The following is a 26710-nucleotide window of genomic DNA, read 5'->3' on the forward strand; positions in this document are numbered from 1 at the left end:
GGAAGAAGAGCTGACCTAAATGAAAGTTTTTAATAGAAAATTAACTGATTCTTCGGAGGCCCCACAAAAAAGAAGAAGTCATAAATAATGTGGGTCTTATTTTTAGGAGAAAAAAAGAACGAGAGAAATTTTGGCAAATGTGTTGGTATAAACTGTTATGGCCCTACAGCTAGTAATAGAAACATACATTTTGGGTGCCTTACAGAATGGTTGAGGCTTTGTTCATCAGTGACTGCTGTTGTGGCTGGAAAGACTGCTAAGATGCAGGGAGAGGCAACATAATGATCAACATACACTTCTGATGAAAGGGAAACATTCAGATTCCACGAAGTCTGAAAAAGAACAAAATTACATTTTTAAGTATGGATGTAAACTAGTGATCATACGTACATAATGAGGGGATATAGAAAGTATAAGGCATTGGGATTTTTTTACTTCAGAACAGCATGCTCATTGTCTCCACTTATACATGTACAGTACTTCATAACGTCAAATCTAATTCCCAACACAAAAGAAAACACTTCAAAGAAAATATGTGCTGTAATTTTTACTCTAAACACTTGCATTGAAGGAATTGGAGAAACAAAAAACGTGCAGTGCAAAGCGTTAGAATTCATCAGCAAAAACGATGGGTGGGTCAATGTTTCAACGAAAATATCCGTCCCTAACAATATTAATATATAATAATAACACAGCATTCGTAAAGGCACACTAAATCTGGTATAAAACCATTCAAAGGCCCCGGTCAAGATGGAAAAGAGGGGATTCTCAATCAAGTGTAGATTGCCAAGACAATCTTGCTTAGAAAACCCCTCAAATTTCCTCTTTTGTACCAACACACGAATCATTTACCTGAGTAAGAAGATTCTATGAATATCCGTGCAGTTCTCATCGTGGAAGTTGTTGAATTTTGATGTCGGTTTTCGATGTTAAATGTTGCAGAAAATCTGCTTTTAAGTCACAAACAGGTGGAATAGTCACCTTTGAACACACGATGCTCACGCTCAGAAAGAAAATGGCGGCCGGCGGAGTAAAGGGGTGAATCAACTTCGTTCCCAGGGGTGATCGATCTCGCCGCGCCATTTTCCCCAGCATGCCTTGCTCGATGTGCATGCGCGTGACGTAGTACGAACGGCATCCTTTTATTGGCCGAAATTTAAAAAAATCCTAGGGGTGAGGCCAGCACTTTTATCAACTTTTGCCTATTTTTTTTTAGGTGCGATGTTGTGCTCTTCATGATGCAGTGGGCATTTCTGAAGCTTTTTTATTGATTAAAAGCAAATGAATATTTAAAGCAATATTATAAGGAAGTTGCTATTTTTTATTTATACTTGAAAGTTGGGGCGAAACTTGAAAAACTGTAAGGAGTAAAGTCCAGCATTTTTATTAAATTCGGCTCAGTTTTCAAGGTGCTACATCCAAAGTGTTTTGACCTGAGAACCCCTTGGGATTTGTTCAGATTTTGATTTGGACCAAAATCAGACAAAAATAGCTGTCCAGAAAACCGTCACATGCCGCTGTGTGTTGCAGTTACTGTTGCCATTTTTTCAACACTGTGTGGACATGTGAAAGTCCACAGCGTTTCAAGTCCCTGCACAATGTTGCTTCGCCCTCAGGTCCTAACTTTGAATGTAGCATTAAAGGGTCTGGGGTGGATTTCACAAAGGTAGTCCTAACTTAGGACTAGTCCTAGGCAATGCTCAGAGATAGGACTGATCCTAAGTTAGGACCAGTAACTCATCCTAACTTAGGACTGGTCCTATCTCTTAGTATTGCCTAGGACTAGTCCTAACTTAGGACTAGTCCTAGGCAATGCTAAGAGATAGGACTGGTCCTAGAGTTAGGATGAGTTACTGGTCCTAACTTAGGACCAGTCCTACTGGTCCTAACTTAGGACCAGTCCTACTGGTCCTAACTTAGGACCAGTCCTACTGGTCCTAACTTAGGACCAGTCCTTTCTCTTAGCATTGCCTAGGACTAGTCCTAAGTTAGGACTAGCTATGTGAAATCCACCCTGGGTACTTTTTGTGATACACAAAATACAATGTCCAGAGATTTACAATTAACTTCCACAGTTTGAAGACAATAATGGTAGAAAGCTTCGAATCCTTTGATAAAATAATACTTGCTGAGGTGCTGCAAAAGAGTATAACAAGTCACGAAAGTAATTGTCAAACGTATTTTAGTAACATTGTTTTACTTACTTCTCAAATACTACATCGCCTCAACAAGAATTGTTTTAAGGCACGCTTTATATATCATTATCTTCAAACGGTGTGAGTTTAATGTAAATCTGTGGACATTGTGTTGTGTTTAACAAAATGTATAAGTAAAGACACATGTTTCTTAGGTTATTCATACAGACACAAATTCCTTTCATTCAAATAAACTCTTGTCCACTTTCTACACACAGAGATTTAAGAAGACAAAATTCTTTTATTTTTAATATTATTTAATGCAACTGCATGCAATAGACACCTTGTTTACATTCATTAGTTATTTGTGTAAAAATAAAAACTAATCATAAAAAAGTATTATTATATCATTGTGATAATTAGTACTTATGCATAAATAAACTGTGATACACGCACCTGACCTCAATTCCACAAACTAATCATGGACAATTTTTTTTATAAATTCTAATTACAAACTACTATTCATCTGCTCAGGAATTTAAGGGCCCAGATTCATAAAGCCAGCAAGCACAAAATCTTGCTAAGCACAGGAAAATCTTGCTTAGTAAAAACAGGTTACCAGTTAACATTCAATTAAGTTTACTTAGTTGTGGCTGGTGCCGCACTAATTTTGTGCTCAGCCAATATATTTGTTAAGCAATTTTTTCTGCTTAAAAGCTTCATGAAAATGGGCCCAGGTAATTAATCCACTTTGTATGGCTTTCGTTCAATTTCTTATGCATATTTAGAGCTCCTGGTTAAAAGAGTTTATTAATCAAGAGGGGTGTAAGTCTTTTAATGTTTAAATTTCGAACTCACACGGTCGGCCATTTTGTGGAGTAAAAACTTTGGAACGCTAGGTGGCAGCAGACTTACCAGGTAAATTTCCATTGTTTACGTAGTTCTGAGCATGCGCACATTCCAAGAACAATAGATTCTACCTGGTAAGTCTGCTGCCACCAAGCGTCCCATTGGAGTGAGGTGTTAGCTCACAAGGTATTCAAGGCATATTTGTGTGGATTGTCCTACTCTACTTATAAAACATCGTTCAAGGTTTCAAACGCTTTACATATACCCCAATCTAAGACAACGTGTCCCTTTAATTTAGCACAACGCTTTAAAAAACATTAACATTTGTTCTGTTAAAGGCAGTGGACACTATTGGTAATTACTCAAAATAATGATTAACATGAAACCTTTCTTGGTGACGAGTAATGGGGAGAGGCCGATGGTATAAAACACTGTGAGAAACGGCTCCCTCTGAAGTGCCATAGTCTTCGAGAAAGACGTAATTTTCAATGAATTCGATTTCGAGACCTCAAGTTTAGAACTTGAAGTCTCGAAATCAACCATCTAAACACACACAACTTCGTGTGACAAGGGCGTTTATTTCTTTCATTATTATCTCGCAAGTTCGATGACCGATTGAGCTCAAATTTTCACAGGTTTGTTATTTTATGCATATGTTGAGATACACCAACTGTGAAGGCTAGTCTTTGACAATTACCAATAGTGTCCACAGCCTTTAACAGATTCTGTTTACAGATTTGAAATGAACGCAAACTTCTTGTCGCAAAACCAAAGTTGGTATTTTAAGGTTCTTATACTGTCCTATAGTCAGTACACAAAAACTCAAATATTCTTCAAGAGCAAAGTATTAAATTTAAATCTGGAATATGTACATAAAATTACTTTTAAAATATATTAATTGATGGAAGGTAGTACAATTTCTGACTAAGGAACAATTTTTAAAGTAAACAACACTTGCCCATACACTAAACAACGAAATACAAAAACTAAATAATCTAAGTAAAAATTTCTTCTATATTACTGGTCCGTTTAGCATGCAGTAAGTACTGGTTAGGTTGTTACTAGTTGTTTTTAACTATGTGTAAAAAAAAATAAAGATTTATAGAAATTTTTTTTTGTAGAAATATCATCTCATTAAATCCTTAGAAAAAAGGAATAATTGCTTCAATTTGCAACAACAAAATTGCATGAAATTAAAACGCACCATTTCAAATACAAAGTGATACAAGAATAGCTTGATTCTGATGGGTAAATAAAGGAATGATTAAATGTTAAAATTCAACTTATTAAGAGAACAAAAGATTGGCGACGACATCTTAAATGGCTGTTTTAAAAACCAGTCAATAATACAAAATTGTTGGTAATATAGTAATTTAGGAAGCTAATAATTCTTACAACTGAGAAATTGAATTACGAAGGACACAGCTACAATGTGTTCAAGAAGCAGGCATGCAAGGGTGCCAAAGGCAGCCTTCCACATTGACCAAAATATGACCAGATAGCACATCCTGAGATTTTAAAATGTAAAGGGAGGAAAAACCGAAAGGCCAGAAGATAACAGCCTTGCGGCATCGGCAGGAACAAGTGCACAATTCTACTCGCCATAGCCTTGCTGGGATTGGAACCAGGGCCACAGTTGTGAGAGAGGCAGGTATTGTGTGTTTGTTGTCTCACTTTCCAAAAGCTTGCCCCAAATAATTATGTAGATGATATGGCATGGTTAAAAAGTAGGAGGGTTAACTGTGTGTATGCACTCACCAAATGATATTACATTGCAGACTGACATAGATTATCTATCATTCAAAACCCCACTGGGTGATATTAATGAGTCACACAGTAGGAGGGTTAAAAATACAGTTGTACATGCAACTATAAACATGACCCAATCTCTGGTCATGCAACCGAAATTTCCCCCCAAATACAAAAGTGCTTGATCTTCAGTTGCAAAAACGAGAAAATGACAAGAATTTTGGTTACAACTTTCTGTTCTGAAAACAAATAGTACTCAAACTGAAATCCACTCTAACACAAACACAAGCACATTGGAAATATACTAAGAAAACACTAACATTACTTTTGGTTAAAGCATCTATGATGTCAAAATATAAAAAGTATATGGAATATTTGTGACTCCTTAAATTTGTTGAGATGAGTAAAATATATCTCTATTTCAATTTTCTCTATAAAAAATGTTAATTTGTTCACGCACACACCTAGAGGGCGCTTTGAGGAACCTGACCAGAGAGGCGTTTAAGCTTCAGTGATTAGTTATGCCATGTCCGAATTGACGGCTACAGCTACGGCTGTTGCCAGGTGTGTTGCTAAGGACCTCCTCTACCTCAATGCATGGTGACGCGACACTTGTAGCTGTAGCCACCAAATCAGACACGGCCTTAACCACTTTAAGTCTGTATTCTGAAAAATTGTTTATGAGGAATGTTAATGGGTTTATGGTGTAATGGTTTTCATTTTAAAATACTACTACCACAATGACTTGAAAAAGGAACGACAACAATGGTTCTAATAATCATAGGTAGTGTCATGGACGGTGTCATGGTCGTGCAGTTTAGAACGTTAAATTCACGTTATGGTGGTTAAGTCATCTGGATGTCATGACACTTTGAAGACTTTCAAAACAAAATAATGGGTGTTTATATTGAAAACAAAAATGTACTGACATCACTAACTGTTTCTTGTGACCGTTCTGTTTTCACACAGCTTTCCTAAATTCTTCTGGTGGGTGAATTTTACATTACAAAATTTTCTCTGGTCAGGCTCACCAAAAGATGCCCCTCATTTGGTGACAGAGTTTGCATAGTCAATTTTCTTTGTTATACACCACTGTTCCTTTAAACTGGGTAAACATGTTTTGTCCAGAGGCTGGTGCCGTACATTAAAAATCCAACAGCAGGAAAAAGTTTTCCCTTGGTCGAGCGATGACGCCCCATTTCAGAGTAATAAGGCCAAGTCACACAGGCCCCGATAACGAAAACGAGACAATAAAAATGCACGCCCTCGATTGGTTGAAATGCTCCACGCAGAATACGCCCACGCTCATTACACCAATCTAGGATGGTCATTTTTGTTGTTTTACAGACTTTCTACCATTTCAATATAGATATCTGAAGGTTTGGTCTTTACAAGTGCACTTCTCTTTGTGGGCAACGATTCCTCTTTCAAGAAAATCTGAAGGTAAAGGAAGTTAGATTAATGAAAAACACAAATATTTGAAGATTTTTTTTCCACAAATTTAAGTAAAAATCCAATGCCGAAATATACATTCTTTTGGAACAATCGCAGTCCCCTGAGGAAAGAAAACAAGCTTTTAACATTCCCACTGTGAGAACCAGAGCTCAATTTCACAAAGCTGCTTCATCGGCAAGAAAATATTGCTAAACAGTTTTTTGCAAAGCAGAGATGAGCCAGATATCAGTCACAAATTGTACATGAAGTTTGGCTCGCAACCTTATTCTGGTAAGCACATTTTGGTTGTGCTTAACTACCTTTTGTGTTTAAGAAGCTCTATATTTGTATAAACTCTCTACATCAATTCCAGGTATCTGATGGTTTTGTTGTAAAAGGGCCAAGTCTCACAATTTCTGTGATGGAAATGTTGGCCCTTTCAAATCTGGCGCAGAGCGATTAGTTAAAAAACCTGAGTAATTTCATGCATGTAATTTATATGTCTTAAGTTACATTAGAGACAAGCGCATGCAGTCTCTTGTTGAAAAATATTTCTTTACATATTACCACCAAAATGTATGCACCATCAGGGTATGCATAGAAAGGAATTATTGTTTAGTAAGCTTTGGTTACGCAGCGTACATTAAAGTGCTTTTTAGTATCTCTACACATATCAAAGTTTTTAAGCGACAGAGAGGCAAAAATTTAAAAAAAATCTGTTCCATATACAATCAAAATTAAAAATATATTTAGTAAAAATATATGTACAATCTGTATTGCATCAGGCACTTCATTGTAAATCCCTTCTCCTACAAAACAAACAAATACCAGTGAATATACAACAGATACCAGTGAACATACAATGGACACCTAAAAACACTGGTCCCTAGCTTCACAACAATATAACTGGTGCGTAATTCCCAACACAGTGCGCCCTCTACAGCTTACCCCGTCAGAGCTCAATTTCCCAAAAGGGCCAACCCAGCCTAAGCATCTGACGTCGAGACTCTTAATTAACGCCAGAGATCTGCCATTAAGCCTACGTCAATCCCTGTCCAGAATTACATTTCAACTACATTCATTTAACATGGACAATCAAGTCAAATCCTATGTATGCAAGTACTGCACATCATACACAGTGCACACGCCCCCGACAAGTGCTAATCGAACGATAACTCGCCCTCAGATGGTGACGTCAAGCACCTCGGGCCAGCCCCAAGCGACCCGTTCGTTTCGACAAGCAGGGCACTCAGGGCTGACCCGGGTGAGCCCCTGGAATGCCCTCAAAGCTATTCGAACAAACGAACCAAGGGCAGACCAGGGTCGACCAAGGGAAGCTAATCGAACGCACCCAATGTATCGGGTCAATGCAGCAGTATTCTAGAGTACATGTAGGTCGTGTGACATGCACTGCAGAAGGACCAAAGTTTGTCAACCTTTCCCCATGATACACTGCAGGAATGGCCTCTCCTTGGCAAACCCTAGAGGGCGCTCTGTAATGCGAATTACCTGTTCTATCCCGATGCATAAAATTTAAAAAGGATTATAATTTCAGTGCTTTTTTAAAATTGGCAAGTTTTAGAGTAGAGTCTTGCCGTCTGTCCGTTAACTGATGGTGGTACCCCTCAGCGGCTCTCAGTTCCTGGCGACATCTGGAGGCGCCAATTGACTGAAATCAATTGAAGCATAGGTGGTGGATTCTTCTGTCTGTATCGGCGGTTGGTTTGCAGGATGAGCCTTCAGATGGCCAACTTCCATGTATATTAACCCATCCTGGTCAACCTAGAGTAAAAACAAGAACAAGTTTTGGTTTTATTAAAAAGTGTCAAATACACAGTTCTTACAAGTACTTTATTACACCCAATTGGCGTATCAAAGCATTCATAGGGTGTCGTGGCCGAGTGGATAAGAGCACCGAACTCAAGCTCTGATGCTTCTGTTCAGCAGAGTGTGGGTTCGAATCCAGGTCGTGACACTTGTGTCCCTGAGCGTGACACTTAACTATAATTGCTTGCTTCTCTCCACCCAGGGGTAAATGGGTACCTGTGAGGGCAGAGATGGTTCTTGCGATTGGTTTAGCCATGTAGCGTATATATTTGTTGCACAGGCTGTATACTCCCCAGGGAGCTGAGATGGTTAAAGGAATGATTTAAGGCCCAGTGACCAGGGGTAATAATGTCGGAGACACCCCGTGAAAGAGCGCTATATAAAAACTGTGTATTATTATTATTATTATTATTCAGTATGTTTTCCTGCAAGGTATGCGGAGCTGCTGTTTTTGAAGTATGAGACCTATTCCTTTACATAGTACCATGTAATCATTTACACGGTGCTGTTTTTTGTGTGTGCATAAAACAAAACACAAGGGACCTGCATCCCATCTTGACCCATCTATGTTTCAAATGTGTATATAGTTTCGTAACCGAGCATTATTTACTTTGTTTAACCATGGTTAACTTTTGTGTATTTATCTATCTTAAAGTCATGTGGAAATAGAATTTTTTTCTTTCAAACATAAGAGCATATGCTTACGAACAATAAAACAATTGTTTTAGTAATTGTTTGTCATGATTGTATGTTTAAAAAAAATATATAAAGTTGTTTGGGGGGGCTGACTCCACCTACCCCTTTTGTGCTGCAATCGAGGCAGACTTTGCCTGCAATGCGTTAGTAAACACATGTTCAAAGTACATGTACGTCCAAGTCGTGAGTTGGTACATTTCAAAAAGTGTTTTTCTGCATTCAGTAGCAATACACCTGGTCGGCATTGGCGGAAAAAAACACAATTTTTTTAATGTTGAAACGTACAAACTCACGACTTGGTCCGTACATGTACATTGCCATTGTGTTTACTCTACGCATTACAGGCAAAGTCTGCCTCGATTAACGTCACGAACAGCGCCCTCTCGGGTCGGGGTCTACCACTAGATTTGTAAATAACATAAGAACTGATTTTTTAAAACCTTAGTTAACTGTTTATTCACATTCCACTCATCAAAACATATATTAATGACAAAAGCTTCATTTTGAAAAATACCACTTCCAGGTGACTTTAACAGTTATTATTTCTTTAATTTAGTGCTGTTATCCTGTTTTGTTTTGTATGTAATGGGCACATCGACCACAAGCCTCGGCTTTTAGGATGATACCTCCATGTGCAAATTTGGAAATGTAAAGTGGAATGGAAGTGTAAATGTTCTATTGATTGATTGGTTGATCTCAAGGACGCAGCAATAACTGTTAAGGGTCTTGCTTTTAAAGGATAGTGTCACAAGCGGAACTGTAACTCACACTCTGCTGATCAGCAACAACAGAGCTTCAATCTGGTATTCTTTACCATTACAGTCTCCGCCATAGACTTGAACAAAGCCTTTGCAATCAAGCCTAACTTGTTAGATTCACAGAGGGCGTTAGTCAGGGGCACCGTTAACCAGAAGTGTTTATCCGATTGACCCTGTGTTCTTTGACAATCAAACGATTTCCTGGGTGGTCTGATAACAATGTTAGCAGAGACTGATAGCTGATCACAAACTACCAAGCTCATATCAACAAATCAATAAACATGTGTCGCAAATGACAAGTGGCTAGCTTTTTGTGGGTCGCTGGCACTTCGGCACTACATGTACATGTATTATTACAGAAAGACCCTGGATTCAAGAAAACAAAAAGAAAAAATACACAACAATATTCTTTCTCTTTTTGCAACAATGGACACTTGTTTTGGTTCTTGAGCTTCATTTGGAGAGAATATGGTATGATAACCTTTTGCCAAGCTTGAAAAAATTATTATGAAGATATTTGTCACAATAATTAAAGAAACATCAATTATACTTTCGTAGACTGGGCATCAGATTACCACGACTGAAACATGGCAGGATTTCTATTCATAAGAAAATACAACCTTTCTTAACAGAAATACTTTCTCTGGGAATCACACAACAACTTGTTTCTTGAATTAAGATTACTAAGCAGTTTTTAGCAGTGTATGATTATTATGGCATGTTTACCATTTTGTTTGGGGATAAAATATTTTAATCAAAAAAGAGTGGTTTGAAGTTTAAATTTTGTTCAATAGAACAATTTGGCTTTACACAATTGGGTTGAATTTCTGAAGCTAAAATAATCACTTTGAAAAACAATTTGTTCAAAACTATTTGCAAGACTTGCACAAAGTCCGCTGTTTAGAATAGAATTCTAATTGTTTTGTCGATTGTGGATACAAAGTTCATATTCCAATACCAGTTTATGGGAATGTCACCGGCTGCCCCTGGTGCATGCCGGTACCAGGTGATTGTATTTCAGAGTCAGACCATGTTTAGGTTTCCAACAAGCCGCAATGTCAGGCCAGGAATTTGATCTTTGAGAGGGCAAGGCATTATCATTTCAGAAAAGTCACTTCCATTGCACAATCTGAAAGTCTATGGAGATGATTTAAAGGGGCACCAAAGGCCAAGACCAGGGCAGCGGGAGGCTATGGCATTTGTGGCCTATGTGTTACTCCAGGCCTGCAATATTTTAACTTGAAAATATCAATTGGAGATCGTGCATGCTAAGGTTTGCTTTAACGTAGGCCTACTACTCCTCCATGTGGGGAGGATCCGTTTTATATAATTGGATTCCCAGGTCAAAATTCCAGTTGAGTCTAGTTAACTGGGGTCAACTGGATAGTGACCAAACTCGTCCATTTTCCATACTACCCAACTGGTTTGGACTAGGTTTAACTGTGTTCAACTAGGTTGAAATTATAAACCAGTTGGTCTCTGTCCATTTTCCATATTAAACCAACTGGTTTAAACTGTGTTTAACTAGTTTATCAACTGGTTTCAACTAGTTCCAGTTAAACCCAGTTTAACTAGGTTCAACTGGAATTTCGACCTGGGTTAAACGCTCTATTTTGTCTAATTCAGGCAGAACAATGCCAACTGAACAAAATTATACTCTATTTTTGGTTACATGGCAACCCCAGGGGTCTAGCTCTGCATCTCTGACTACACACAGTTGTTGATAAGAATGGGCAAAAGGGTGTCTGGGTGGCCTTTGCAAACCCAATTTTATTTTGGAAATACTATATATATATTTTTTATCTGTCACTTAAATCGTATGCACTTTTCATTTGCCAAAGTGTTGCAAGATAAATACTTGGCATACAATGTACACAATGAAAACAATGGTCTTTAAGTTCAAGATGTGAACAATGGTATTAATTTAGACGAGTAGCACATTTGTTGCACAAGGCTGTATACTCCCCAGGGAGCTGAGATGGTTTAAAGAATGATTTAAGGCCCAGTGACCAGGGGTAATAATGTTGGAGTGCCACGAGCGACACTGTGTGACGGACTAGAGCGCTATATAAGAACCCATTATTATTATTATTTTATTATTCAAAATGATCGTGGACTACTTTAGTGTTTTGCTTCAACCTTACACCTCTTGTTCTTTGTTCGTTATTTCACTTTAACCCTAATTACAAGATCGGAGCTGTCATGTGATAAGCATGACTGAAGATCCTCTTTCTTTTCCATTGTTCATGACCAACAAAAACAAACCTTTTTCAATATATTTTTTTAAGCTTAAGGTCCTCTTCAAATTCTTGGCACTTTCTATTTCCTCGAAAGGTATCGGACTTTCGATCAGTTTTCTCAAATTTGTCATCTTATTTGCTGTAGAAATATTGAAAGGGATGCTCTCAAATTTTGTTAAATATTAACAAATGCATTACTTTGATTGGGTTTACTCTTCCCAAACTTATGTTGTGTCATCTCTGTAAGATATTTATAAAGAACTTTGGCTCTAGCAATGCATAGGTCATGGGTTTGAATCCCATCCGAGTAATTTGCCTGGGTTTTTTTCTTCACAGAACTCTGGAAAGTACAGAGTATGCAGTGCTTAATACTCTTTGGTGTAAGGGTGACAACCAAATACAGCCAGCTGAAGTTGGACACTGGTCAGAAAGTAAATCTACACCAAACCCAGAAACTGACTTAGTTGACCTTTTCCACTTGAGTTGGTGGTTCAAATTGAAGTAGGTACGATACAAAACAGCCACACAAAATTTAAACTTTCTGTATTTTTATGTTTCTGGGTGACAGTATAACTTCTTTTATCTCTTGCCGAAGTGCAACACTGATAAGAGTAAATTTGTTTGCATCGTAACAAATTAAAATATCCAAGATAAGTTATCAGCTGCGTGTCTGACCGTGTCTGACCAATGGTGGTGTTTGTTACAAAGGCACTGGACACTATTGGTAATTGTTAAAGACCAAATTCTCACTTGGTGTATCCCAACATATACATAAAACAACAACCCTGTGAAATTTCAGCTCAAATTATTTGTATGCTTTCAGATGCTTAATAAAAGGCTTCAGGCCTGAAGTTTTTTAACTTTTGAGTGAGAACTTATTTTACCCCTTTCTAAAAAACTATGTTCTTCACAGAGAGCAATTTCTCACAATGTTTTAAATGCAGTGGACACTATTGGTAAGTACTCAAAATAATTATTGGCATAAAACCTTTCTTGGTGACGAGTAATGGGGAGAGATTGATGGTATAAAACTTTGTGAGAAACGGCTCCCTCTGAAGTGCCATAGTTTTCGAGAAAGAAGTAATTTTCCACGAATTTGATTTTGAGACCTCAAGTTTAGAACTTACTTGAGGTCCTAAAATCAACCATCTAAACGCAAACAACTTCGTGTTGCAAGGGCTGTTTTTCTTTCATTATTATCTCGCAACTTCGATGACCTATTGAGCTCAAATTTTCACAGGTTTTTTATTTTATGCATATGTTGAGATAGACCAACTGTGAAGGCTAGTCTTTCAGAATTACCAATAGTGTCCACTGCCTTAAACTATCAACAGTTCTCCATTGCTTGTTACCAAATAAGTTTTCTAATTATTCTGAGTAGTTACCAATAGTGGCCAGTGCCCTAAAACCAGCTTAAAACAGGGACTGTCCCTCATGTCGACTGATGACCAAACCAGGACATGATTATGGCTCAGAATGAATCATCAATAATCCTTGTACATTCAAGGATTATTTTATCAGCCAGTTTTTGTGTGCAATGTAAATAAAGTTACTGATACGTTAAGTAATTGGATTATTATATGACTATTATATTATTATTATATGGGTCGAGACGAGACAAGTTTGTTTTTCTAACCACAAAGGTCAATAGTTAGAGCCATTGGACCCTTTCGGTAAACAGTATTGTCCAAGGCCCACACTTTGTGTATCACAACGTCCCTATCAAATAACAAACCTGTGAAAATTTCGGCTCAATCGGTCATCGGGAGAAAATAACGGTAAAACCCACCCTTCTATCCGCGCGTTATTCCGTGTCATGACATGTGTTTAAAATAAATCCCCAATTCTCGCTATCGAGAATTGATATTGTTTTACTGTTTTCTCAAAAAGTAAAGCATTTCATGGAATAATATTTCAAGAGAAGTCTTTCACCACTACCTTCTGTAAACCTTGTAAGTTATTTGTAAATCTGTGAACTTTTAATATTTTTTCTGTACCGAAAGGGTCCAATGGCTTTAACTGTAAAGTCTATCTCACATTTACACTGGTTCACAGGTCGGAGGCCATTAGACCATATGCACAACAAGTAGCAAACATACAAGCTCTTAATTGTATGCCCATGGATCCTTTTTTGGTGTCAAAATGTGCACAAAGGGATTGTACATGTGTTTACGTAGCTCCGAACAATGTGCATCAGCCATTTCTGCGTTTTTGAAGGAGTCAATTCCATTTGTGCACGTTTCCACACACACCGCAAAATGGCGGAGGAGAGTTGCATGTACGTGCACTGCGTGTTGTGCATGGGGTCTATAGTTTCAATGTTCAGATAGTAAAATCATGCAAGGACTTACCGTTCTCCCAGAAGCAGACTGACATTGTTCCAGATTTGCATAATCATCTTCCTCATCATCTAAGGACAAAAAAAAAATCGATAAAACCCTAATTTCATCAAAATACTTAAAAGAATAACTCCTCTTGAAAAAGAGTGTGCAAGTCTTGTGAGTGTTAGAACTTCCGAGACCAAGTTGGTCCCAACTATACTGAGTTTCACGAGCACTGGGTCTGTTTCGTAGTTTATGGCTATAAAAATGAATTTTATTATCATCCTTATGATTCATTGCTTATTCATAAATACCTAAGGCAGTTTATCCATTCTGATTGGTCGAAAGGGCGTCACGAGGGGTTGTTTGAACGGATAATATAACACCAGTAAAAAGTGTTGAAACATGGGCGTGACACGCGAGCTTGCACCTGTTCTTAAGAACAGTTTCTTCATTCCTATTGGTCTAGAGCAACGGCTGAAACAGTTGTGCCACAGCACGCAATATGCGAGACGCGCACAGCACTCCCTTATAAGGAGTTGTTTACCCGAGGGCGGCGGAGGGCTTTACCATTTTATAGTAATGCGACTTTACATCTGTTTCTGGTTATCATTGAATACCATTGAAGAGAAAATATGCCTTCGTTTTTTAGAATCCTTGAATTCACAATGAGAATAAACTAAAATGCAGTTCATCTGTAGCCCAAATTACAAGGAATAAACTACAATAGACCTTTATCATGGTGCAGCCATCTTGAGTTTTTCCCATTGACATCAATGTAACCGAACCGAGGCTGGAATAAAAAAATAAGTCTGGTTCCTATTTGCAAAATGATTATTAGCATACACTATTGTTATCCGATAGAAGGAATATGACCAAGATGGAGACAGCATGATAACGGTCTATAGCAAGAGCAGTATCCCTATAACTCACCAATCTTTGGCTTCTCCTTCTGTGCAGGGAGTTTCACATCTTCATAATCCGACTCTGCCTCAACTAAAATAACCCAAAACAAAAAAGCAAATATTTATAAACATGCAAGTTGCATATTGCTTTAAAGGTTGGGTCATACTTTAGCATTGACCCAACAAAGTTTTGAGTAATAACTATCCGAAAGCCCCGTTCTAGAGCGCTTTATTAATTATTTTTTGGATCAATGTCATGCAAAACGTGTCGTTGGTTTTCCAATATTTTCATGTGACCCAGATGCCCGGTCAATCTCAAACTTCTACAGGTTTGTCAGTTCACGTTTATGGTGAATTACATAAAGTGTTTACACTGCCAGCAACTGTTTTATTAACAAAACCAAATTCTGTTTCTTTAGGTGTTTTCAAAACAATTATTTGTGATTTTTCCTCTTACATCATAAACTAAGCACTTTTCACTGTTTCTACACACATACAAATAAGAACACAAAATATTTTTAAAACTTACGTTTTGATGGTGGCACATATTTCTTTGGCTTCTTGGCTAAGAATTTTAAAATGTACAGAAAAAGAAAATGAGAGAAACAAATTAATGATGTAAAAAACAAATAATAATAACAAAATAACAAAACAAAGATATTTGAAATAAATAACAACAAAAATAATCTAAAGTTTTGCATCTGGGAAAAGAATATAATATTTGTTTACACAGGCACATCAATCGAGTGGGACTCAAACCCACGACCTTTGCATTGCTAGAGCAGATGCCTTACCATTAGACCATCATGCTAGCCTAATGGCCAGAGGCAGCTTGAATCCTTTGCAGCGGGTACCGCAAAGATTTAGTAGGGCTAGCTTGATGGTATAGTGGTAAGACAAACTGCTCTAGCAATGCAAAGGTCTTGGGTTTGAATCCAACCGAAGCGAAATTACCGAGTATAAAATGCTTAATACACATCCCTGTGTAATAATAAAAACCAAATTATAAAAGTAAATAAATAAATGAGCTAACCTGGAGCCTTGTTAACCGCAGCATAGACAGCATCAGGATTGGTCACATCAGGAAGATCTAATAAAACGTAATCCCATATTAAAATAATTTTTTTTCTTTTTTTCTGGATGTTTGTTAATTGGGCATCATAAAGGTCCCCTTGTGGTCCAGTAAGCCATTTGCGAGTTAGATTTGAATTATGTCTGGTACAATGACTTGCTTAGTCATAATGTACCGCGAACAAGTACATTGGAATTCCTCAGACTATAGAGACAGTTGCTATGTCAAATGGTTCGGGGCAAACCTTTACAAAGCAACCCCCAGATGAGCAAACCCTTATATACCATTGCGCCATACACATGTTCAGAATTGTGTCTTACGTAACTACGCAAAAGCTTGCCCCTAATCATGTGACATAGCAACTGTCTCTATAGTCTGATGAATTCAAAGTTAAGAGGTAACTTGTGATCAAGCATGTCATTGTAGGCATACAAGACACTATTAAAATCTAATAAACAAATTCACTGGGTTCTTTCACGTGCATACACAACACACAGGACCTACGGGTTTACGTCCCATCCGAAGCAGTGACTGGTTGTCATAAGGTCACAGGTGTCTTGACTGGGACTCAAACTGACACTCTGCTGATCAGAAACACCAGAGTTTGAATTTGGTGCTCTTAACTGCTAGGTCATGACACGCCACAACAATAACATCAATTATCTTCAAGTACGCGCTAATCCTCCATTCAGATTCACAGAATGGAGTGGCGATAAAAACCTATATTGCACGGCTAATATCATTACCATGCGTCTTGTGTGTTCTATGTCACGCGCCAAGTTTGCTTGAAGATAAATACATTATCACACGCGCGCTCGTGGAAATACGGAAAAATATAGCGCTTCTGCGTCCCATACCCAACTTGGCCTTCGGCCTTGTTGGATATGGGACGCAGACACGCTATATTTTTCCGTATTCCACTCGCGCTTTAGTGATAACTTATATAATAGTTCTCTTTACCACACCCAATGGGCATATCAAGGTTTTTTCCCTGCATGCTGATCAAACCAGGAACACCAAGGGAAACCTAGTCTACAGTGTAGGTTCCTAGACCCTTCTGTTCCAAATGCGCTAGTTTACGGAAATACCAAAACGGCTCGATTCTAACAACAGAGAGAGTACCAAACTTGAACCCGATTTCCAATAGCGGGTCGTGGATGAGCGCGGTTTGTGCGATTGGCCATGGTTCGTGAAAAAAACAAAAAACATGAAGTTTCGAATCAAGACTAGGGCGAACCCCTTCTCTTTACGATATGTGACTTATATTGGGCTGGGTATAGCCACGTGACTTAAGAAACAAACAACAACAAATAAACAAAACATCACAAAACATATAAACAAAACAAGCAACAAACAAAACCAAGTAACAATAAAAACATACCAACAAATGGGAACCACTCAACTAAGAAAATTAAGTAAGGCAGAGATCAGAAAGTAAAGACAAAGGGATCAACAATAAACAGCAGAAAATAAGAAGTTTTGAACTTAAGAAACAAAAATCTTACTTTGTGGAGCTGGTTTTCTCGGCTTCTCCTTGTTTACTATGGCATAGGTGTCTGCCAAAAAATAAATTGTCATAACAGAATAGTGCAAAAATAATACGGAACAGTGCCCAAGTTCATAGAGCTGCTTAGCACGCCACTTTATGCTTACTGTGGGATTTCATTTCATAGCACTGCTAAAACCGAAAAGGTATGCTAACCTTTTGGTGCTTACTGTATGAAAATGAACGACGAAACAATACAAATCAATGGTGAACGCGCAAGATGCCCCCACCTAATTTTCTTGCTAAATTGTGAAATAGGCTAATTGATTTAGAACAATTTTCTGCTACAGTTAGCATGAAAATTTGCTTAGTGTTGAGCAGCACTATGAAATTGGGCCCAAATCATCAGCGTACAAAATAAAAGGGGCTACTGCACAATATTGATAAACAACATTTAAATTTGTTAACATTCCTATTGTACATGTGGGTGGATGTTTGTGGACTTACACTTGTGGAAAGGGGTGGGGTCAAAAGGAATTGGGAGAATCTGGGTGGAAAGGGGTAGAGTAAGGTGGGGCGAAAAGGGATGGGGTGAATCTGGGTGGAAAGGGGTAGAGTAAGGTGGGGTAAAAATGGATTAGGTAAATCTGGGTGGAAAGGGGTAGTTAGGTGGGGTCAAAAGGGATTAGGTAAATCTGGGTGGAAAGGGGTAGAGTAAGGTGGGGCGAAAAGGGATGGGGTGAATCTGGGTAGAAAGGGGTAGAGTAAGGTGGGGTCAAAAGGGATTGGGTAAGTCTGGGTGGACATGGGTAGAGTAGGGTGGGGTCAAAGGGATTGGGTGAATCTGGGTATTAAAAGGGGTAGAGAAAGGTGGGGTCAGAAGGGATTTGGTGAGTCTGAGTGAAGGGATTTGGGTGAAAGTGGGTAGAAAGGGGTGGAGTAAGGCGGGGTCCAAAGGAGTTGGGGTAAGACTCAGTGTAAATTATCAAAGGCTTGTTATTTTATGCTTTTGTAGTGATACACCAAGTAAGGATACTGGCCCTTGATAAATACCAAAAGTGTACCCTGCCTTATGTTGAAAATTATTCATTTTTTTATTTGTATTTTGTTTTTGGGGAGGGGGATAATGGATATCTTCAGGTCAAAGGTCGCAAAGTAAAATTACCTCCGCTGTCAGTAACCATTCTTTCAACAGGTTTGGCATTTGTCTCTGCACCTCCTATAAGGGGAATAAAAAGTAAAGACAGAAAGAAACAATTTGAATTTAACTCGATATCAGCAATTATATAAACACCAAGGGATTTCTACTAAAGGGCACCCTATGAGGAAGTTATAAATTTCTACTGGCGCATTTTAAGGGCACCATGGCAATTACCAGGGGGCTATGGAGGCAGTCATCTTCATTGCCTCAGTGAAGTTTCGAGCCTGCCAAAGCAAGTTGAAAAAAACTCTAAAGCATTTGATTGAATAAAATGTGATGTTTTCTGCTTGATGTTCACAGAAGATTCTCAACCTCATTGTCATCCTAGCCACATGTCAAGTACGACCCAAGATATCACGCACGAAGAAAGACCAGCTCGAGCGGCGAAGCTGCGAAGCGCCTTTTAGCAATCGTTTTGGGGCCTTAAGTTTTTCTTTAGTTTTTGCCAAAGATTTCAGTGGGAGAAATGTAATGCATAATGCATGAGCGTGAACAGTCATGTGCTGATGAGGGTAACACAAAGAAGGTGCATATATGAATAACTAATTCGATAGACGACTTGCTAAAGGTGCTCCGCTGATTCGCAGCTCCCGCTGGTCTTTTTTCGTGCATGACATCTGCCGTCGCCGCGTCGCCATCGTCATCCTTGCTGGTTCATCTTTACTGGTTTATAGGAGAGAGAACCAACGAACAACTCTACTCAAATACAATAGTGGCCTTTGCCGGGAATCGAAACAGAGCCACTGTGATTATTTCTCGTGGAATTTCTCAGAGGAACAAGTAATAAAATCAAGCACAGCCAGAAATATAGAGATAGCGTGCTCATCCCACACGGCTAAAGGTTGGAAAGTTTAAGACTTTTAAAATGGTGGTGTTCAAGGGTAAACCCATCAAGTTTATTTTCTTTTTAATTTTATAAATAATGATAATAAATAAGTGCTCAAATCCAAAACAAAACAAAAACCAAATTGCATGATAATCAAAAACAATTAAACATTGTACATAAATGATTTCATAAATGTTTGGGCTTTAGAATGTAAAATTTTAAATGTAAATATAAAATCAGAAAGGCATGAAATTGAAATGATAAGAGTTTGGAAGTTAGAGATTTCAGACCTTGACCAGTGGTTGACATGGGTCTTGGAGCACGCTTCTTTTGCGGAGATTCATCTGTTAGCGGTAATAGTAGAGCAAGTAAAGACAAGTTAGTAATGACACAATTCAATTGACATCATCACCACTGATAAATCTTGCGCGGCCATTTTGGAATCCTATTCACTGTGTGATTATTATTTTTTAAAGGAACGTTACAGAATTGGTAAGAAACAAAAATCGTGAAGATCACAGATTTACATAAAACTTACACGGTCTAATGATGATGATAGTAGAAAACATCCATTGAAATATTTATGTTTGAAATGTCAAATTTGATGAGAGTTTATCGCTCAGCAGTGAGCGTTTTATTGATTTTTGTTTTGGCATCGATGCAATGCAAAATGTGCAATCCATTTTTCACTATTCTCGTGTGACCCAGATGGCCGATTGATCTCAAACTTCTACAGGTTTGTCAATTTATGTTTATGGTAGATTACATTAAGTGCTTAAACTGCCAGCACTATTTTGTTAGCAAAGACCAATTCTGTAATGTTCCTTTAATATTTCTGGTGAGAATCCAAGGATGCCTCATAAGTGAACTAAGTCAATGTAGCCTTGAACGTCAAGGACACCAAGGCATTTTCTCCTTGTAAAGGGCACCCTTTAAGAAAATTGTAAGATTCTACTGGAGCATATCAAGGGCACACAGGCGACGTGCAGCCTCCGTGAAGTGTCAGGCTTGTAACTTTTCCTTGATATGTGTTCTGGGTTCTTTTATCTGCACTACCAATGCTAGTACATGGGACCTTCGGGTTAAAGTCCCATCCGAAGGACAAACTAAATAATGGCAAATATCTTTCTGAAGGATACAAGAGCCACAATTGGGACTTGAACCCACACTCTGATGATCTGAAACACCAGAGCTTGAGTCCAGTGCTCTTAACCGCACCATGCCGCATAGAGCGCATTTTGCTCCCACGTCCCACACAGGTTATGTTTGCCATGCACGCCATTTTGGAAGTCAATCATGTAAATCCCACCTCGCGTAAAATTGCGCACTACACTTTATAGAACATCATGACATTGACTTCAAAATATCACAACCAAGATCATTGTGATGATGATGTTCGGTGAATTAGGTCAAAAGAAGAATTTAAGAAAGTTGCTAAGATTAAGAAGTATGCACAAGAAATATTAGGAGTCTCTCTGACGTTGCAGTCATGACGTTTGCAACCATGATAGAAAATATGGATGAAAAATGCAGTAGAAAATCCAACATCCAGAAAGGTAAGTAGAGAGAATGTGCAGAATATGAAAGAGAAGTTCCAAAGATTTAGCAGATTCTGGGTAGACCTGTCAAATGAAAACCTAATACCTTCTACAAAATCATGAAACTGTATGTTTTAATGCGCATGAACATGTTTAAATGAATTTAAACAGTATAATCCTGGCAATTATGAAATTGGGTTTTGGTTATCAGTAAATTACAATGTGTGACATGTTCCTGAAGAGAAAAGTTCACAAGACAGTATATGACACTACAGCTGTTTATAGTGAATGCTGTTATGATGAACAGAAACCCATGAAGGCGTCACAGTCTCTGGAAATTGGCATCAGATAGTCATACGATTATGGAATTTCACGCGCAAGAAATTAGCCAACAGCCAATCAACAGCTGAAGTACGATCGACGCCTACATGAGGCCACACAATGGTAACTGATCACACTTGAAGGCAATACACAGTTGTGAATTTTTATTTAATAGTTTACTACTTGCGGGACACACGAAGGCCACAAACACAGAAAGGCAGCATCATATTGAGAGAACGATGCATTTGAGCTAGGTTATGAAGGCATCAAGTGACCTCCAGATGGTATGAAGGCCCGGTCAAACAGGCCCCGATAACTAGAACGATTAAAATGCGCACCCTCGATTGGTTGAATAAGCATATGGACGTAATCTGCGTGGAGTAATTCAACTAAAAGAATCTCTTTGTGTCGTTGGCGTTATTGTTTTTCGTATCGCTGCAGTGTGACTCGGCCTTAGACATTTGGCCAAATTTGAACATTTCTTTTATTGTGTGTCCATCTGGTGTCAATTTCAGGACAGTGTGTGGCCTGCTTAATGCCCTACAAGACTTCACCAAGTCAGCCTTGAAGACGGTATTTGAATTGAAGAGACCTTTCCTGTTGGACAAGTTGGTGAGTAATGGATTCCAATGATTCAAATGTAAGAATGGGCAAAGGGGGTGTTTCAGAATTATCAATGTTATAAAGATTCAATTACTTCTCTGGAAATCTGGGTAAATTGATCAGAGAGAATAAGTGCATACAAATAAACCAAATCAAGTTTTAAATCAAGAAGTTTGCAAAAATATGGTTTCTATCACAATGATAATTCCAAGTAAGCTTTGAAGCTTTGCATGGTTTAAGTACACTACGGAAATAGCTCCCTGGTGACAACAATGAGGGTAGAATATAATGTACAGGCCTAATGTACATGAATGATAGGCAAATTTATTTGACCTGGCAGTCCCAAATCCAACAAAATCAGCGTCCTGAATGCAGGAATTTTGAGGATTTTTGAGTTAGGTTTAATGAGAACAAATCCCAATGATTATGATACCATGTGATGTAGGCAACTACACAGTTAACCCTCCTACAGTTTGACCATTCAGTTAGGGAATAACAGTGCAAGGACCCGGTCTTCACTGCCTGGTTATGACCGGGTTGGTGGCTGGCGCTGTTAACGGACCGATGCGAGCGCAGTACACAGTCAATATTCCTAACCACTGACTAGGCCAGGATTCGCCTTTAAATAGTTTGAGTTAAATCATTTGATAGTTTGATTACCCAGTCGGTTTCCCTCATGGTTTGTTGTTAGTTTTTATTTTTTTATGATAAGCAGTTGTTATTTGACCTGGCAGTACCGAACCCCCAATAATACTTCATGAAAGAAGAACTTGAAGGATTTTTTTAAAAGTTAGATTTGATGTAAATGAATCCAAATGATATGATACATGTATCATGTGGTAAATGCAACTCTACAGTGCACAGTTTATTGTTAAGTGTCGTCACCGACTATACCAGGATTTCACTTAAAGGGTGTATGTACTTTTTGTAGGACAAAAAACACAATGTCCACAGATTTACACAAAACTTACACAGTTTGAAGATAATGATAGTAGAAAGCTTCCCTGAAAATATTACTTGCTGATGTGCTGTAGTTTTTGGGAAATGAGTAAAACTATGTCATGAAAATAATTTTCATCTCATGAGACGAAAATTATAAGCGTTTACAAATATATTTTCATGACATTGTTTTACTCATTTCTCAAAAACTACAGCACCTAAGTAAGTAATATTTGAAGGGAAGCTTTCCACTATCATTATCTTCAAACCCTGTAAGTTGAACGTAAATCTATGGACCCTTTGAAAATAAGTACCCAAATCCTTTAAATCAATTTGAGTTGATTCATTTGATATTGCGTGACTTTATTTTTATATAATAAGCTAATGATACATGACCTGGTAGTCCCAACAAAATTGGCTTCCCGAATGAGGAATTTGGAGGATTTTGGAATTTGATGGGAAAATTATTTAAGTTGATTCATTTGATATTTTGATTTACCCAGTCAGTTTCCCAAATTGATTTTAATTTTATATGATAAGCCATTGTTATTTGACCCAGCAGTCCCGAATCCAACAAAACCAGCTTCCCGCATGAGGAATTTTAAGGCTTTTTTGAGCGTTAAATTTGGTAAGAAAGATGAGTCCTAATGAAACATGAATGCTAAGATGTTTGTGTCTGCATAGAGACTACCGTGAGCGGATGATTTCACTATTTCATTGTAGTTTTATCTCAGACCTGGCTTGGTTCCTTCCAGTCCAGGTTTCTTCATTGATGGTTTGGGTTTCGTGATCAGCGGTTTCTCTACTAACAAAAAACATTTACAAAAGTAAAACTAAAATAGTGTTTGTTAAACCTCCTACTGTCAGACCATTCAATAACAATTAACACCCACTGAAGTTTCAAATGATAGTTTTACTATGCCAGCCTTTAATATGATTACACTGTACATGTACCTGTAGGTGAAAGCAAATACGTACACAGTTAACCCTCCTACTGTGTGACCATTCAATATAACATTCAGAGGGGATTCAAATGAATGATTAAATATGGCAGCCTGTAAAATGATATCATGTGATGAATGCATCTACGCAGTACACAGTTAACCCTCCTACTATCTGACCATTCAATAATAAACCTCCACTGATGTTTTCGAATGATGAATTAACAAATATGCCGGCCTGCAATATGAAATCATGTGGTGAATGAAACTACACAGTACAGAGTTAACCCTCCTACTTTCGGACCACTACAAAAACAATTAAAAACCACTGAGGTTTTAAATGAACAATGAATGATTAAATATGCCAGCCTGTAATATGACATCATGTGGTGAAGGTAACTACACAGCTCACAGTTAACCCTCCTATCAGGTGACCATTCAACAACAATCAACATATATTGAGGTTTCAAATAATTGATTAAAATGTCGGCCTGTAATATGATATCATGTGGTGAAAGCAACTAAACAGGACACAGTTAACCCTCCTACTGTTTGACCATTAAATAACTATTTACATCAACTGAAGTTTTGAATGATAGCTTCACTCGGCTGGCCTGTATATGAAAACATATGGTGAATACCGTAAACAGTAATTACAATGTATAAAAATGTGTGTGTCAATACGTAAAATTTAAGTCAGCGCACTTGCTACACACCAAGGTTTGTGTCAGTTCATGGAAACATTTTTGTCTCAACTTTTGAGGTTTGTGCGTGTCGTGTATTGCAATGGTTAATTTAACCTTTGTGTCAGTTCGTGGCGACGGAATAAAAACGTCAGATCAGTGCAAAATTGCCTAGCCTCATATAATCGTAATTTAAAAAGAACAGCACCTGAAGCAATGAAACTTCATGAGACTGTAGGCCTAGGTTAACATTGTCTAAACATGGAAAAAATGAAAATTAAACATAAAAGTGGTGTTGTACAACATGTACAAGGTGTCAATTTGTTGTGTTGGTGGCGAAATGACTGTTTTGGGTCCTAAGCATGATGGAAAACACTTTCTTTCAGTATGAATGGAAGCTGAAGAAGATGAGATTGTTTGTGAAGCAAACCTTTAATGCTAGACTCTTTGCCAGACTTCCTCACTGAAGATTTCCCAGGTTTTTCATCAGCTGCAATATGCCACAATAATAGAAGTAGTATGGTTTACAGGCTACCTTTGTATGTACCTAATATATTTTGACCAACTAGTGTTAGTGTTATACTGTTAACAAAAAATTAAAATTAAATTGCTTCTTCTCATTTTGATTCTGGTCTTGCACTAGAGTTTCTGGTCCAATAAAAAATTGAGCTACAAGCCTTGTGGTCATGTTGATCCCCTCCCCCCCCCCCTCCCTCACAAAAAATTTGAGCTCAGTTGGGAGTAGGGTTATAAGAGAAATAACACCGGCCCTCAGTTTCACCAAACTCTTTCTAACTTAGGAATAATCTTAGTCCGTATCCAGACTTTAGGATGCATTGAACCCATCCTAAACTGAGGACGAGTCACTCGTCCTAACTCGAGTCACTCGTCCTAACTCGAGACAAGGATTAATCCTAGAATTTTTTTGAAGTCGGCTGCAGGGTTAGCTTACAGTCAATCTTGCAATATTGATTCCTAGAAAATAACTGTGCTTTGTGAAAAAGGGCTTGAGTGTTCATTCCTCCCAGGAAACTTGCAAAAGGTGTGAACGGACACAGGTTTAAAAAAGTATTTCATGCGACTGGGCTCCAGTGTTCATTATTCCCACGTAAGTGTGGTGTTGGTGAGGTTGAACTTCCCTAGAAAACTCCTGGGGATTTGCTCTTTGAGTATATTATTAGCACACAATCTATAAGCTAGAAGCTAAAGCAATTGGGGTTGTTAGTACAGCACACCTTTGTTAGTAGTAGTCTCTTTGGCAGACTTCCTCACTGAGTATTTCACAGGTTTTTCACCAGCTGCAATAGGCCACAATAATAGAAGAGGTATGGTTTACAGACTACCTTTGTATACACCAGCTTGTTTGATGCAAGGAGATGGCACATGGTAACTTTGCAATGTCACTTTTGTAACAGTTGAGTGAAAAAGGCCCATTAAAACCCAGAAAAATCACAGGAAACTTTGGCCCAGTCTTTCACACTTCAGTCACTTAGGGATAATCTAGCAAGACGGACCCGTTCCTAAATGGCAAAATTTCATGGCTCTACTTATCGCCGAATTCTGTACTCACGATCACCATTCTCCGCTTACTTGCAAGCGTCAAATGTCCATGCTAGCTGTGTAAGCATAGAATGCCTAGTAACGTGCACAAGCAAACATTCCCTACTAACCCGTGAAATATGCTTGATGTAAGTGTGGGGCGCCCTGCTGTCCGTAAGCGCCGATTCTTTGCTTATTAAAGGTAAAGCAGAGCAATGAAATTGGGCCCAAATGGATTGGATAAGTATTCCAGCCTGTGCAAACGGACTGATTTTAATTGCTTAAATTCTAACACTTTCTCTTAAGATGAAAGCTTAAAGCACATGAGGTTATTAGTATAGCACACCTTTGTTAGTAGAAGCCCCTTTGGTCCACTTTTTGACCGAAGATTTCACAGGTTTTTCCTCAGCTGCAATAGGCCGCAATAATAGAAAAGGTATGGTTTACAGGCTATATCTCATTACTCATTACAACTTGTTATTAAAGGAACACGTTGCCTTAGATCGGTCGAGTTGGTCTTTGAAAAGCGTTTGTAACCGTTTGTTATAAAATGCATATGGTTAGACAGATGTTTAAAATTGCATGGTTTTCCTTTTACTTTGCGAACTAACACGATCGGCCATTTATGGGAGTCAAAAATTTGACTC

General features: G+C 38.2%; 1 protein-coding gene and 1 long non-coding RNA gene across 25 annotated transcripts in view; one reads left to right on the top strand and one right to left on the bottom strand.

Moving 5' to 3' along the window:
* Positions 1–2114: 2114 nt before the first annotated feature.
* Positions 2115–3595, top strand: LOC139951713 (uncharacterized). Its single transcript, XR_011787829.1, has 2 exons — positions 2115–3034; positions 3156–3595. It is a non-coding gene; the product is annotated as an uncharacterized lncRNA (long non-coding RNA).
* A 334-nt stretch (positions 3596–3929) lies between these two features.
* LOC139951711 (nephrin-like) overlaps positions 3930–26710 on the bottom strand; it is a 91809-nt gene continuing 69028 nt past the window's right edge. For 4 of the 24 annotated variants that reach the window (XM_071950743.1, XM_071950741.1, XM_071950740.1 and 1 more), the window contains 12 exons: positions 26410–26472; positions 25760–25822; positions 24955–25014; positions 23637–23705; positions 19790–19843; positions 18638–18691; positions 17492–17542; positions 15948–16004; positions 15444–15479; positions 14943–15005; positions 14040–14098; positions 3930–7949 (listed from right to left, as the gene is read on the bottom strand). In XM_071950743.1, coding sequence (XP_071806844.1) covers positions 7803–7949; positions 14040–14098; positions 14943–15005; positions 15444–15479; positions 15948–16004; positions 17492–17542; positions 18638–18691; positions 19790–19843; positions 23637–23705; positions 24955–25014; positions 25760–25822; positions 26410–26472 — 776 coding nt within the window. In that variant the 3' untranslated portion in view covers positions 3930–7802. Of the gene's footprint in view, positions 7950–14039; positions 14099–14942; positions 15006–15443; positions 15480–15947; positions 16005–17491; positions 17543–18637; positions 18692–19789; positions 19844–23636; positions 23706–24954; positions 25015–25759; positions 25823–26409; positions 26473–26710 lie in introns of those variants that run through there. The other 20 variants (XM_071950758.1, XM_071950753.1, XM_071950752.1 and 17 more) reach the window with 12 other exon arrangements.

This window comes from Asterias amurensis, chromosome 19 (assembly GCF_032118995.1).
Source record: "Asterias amurensis chromosome 19, ASM3211899v1".
Lineage (NCBI taxonomy): Eukaryota > Metazoa > Echinodermata > Asteroidea > Forcipulatida > Asteriidae > Asterias > Asterias amurensis.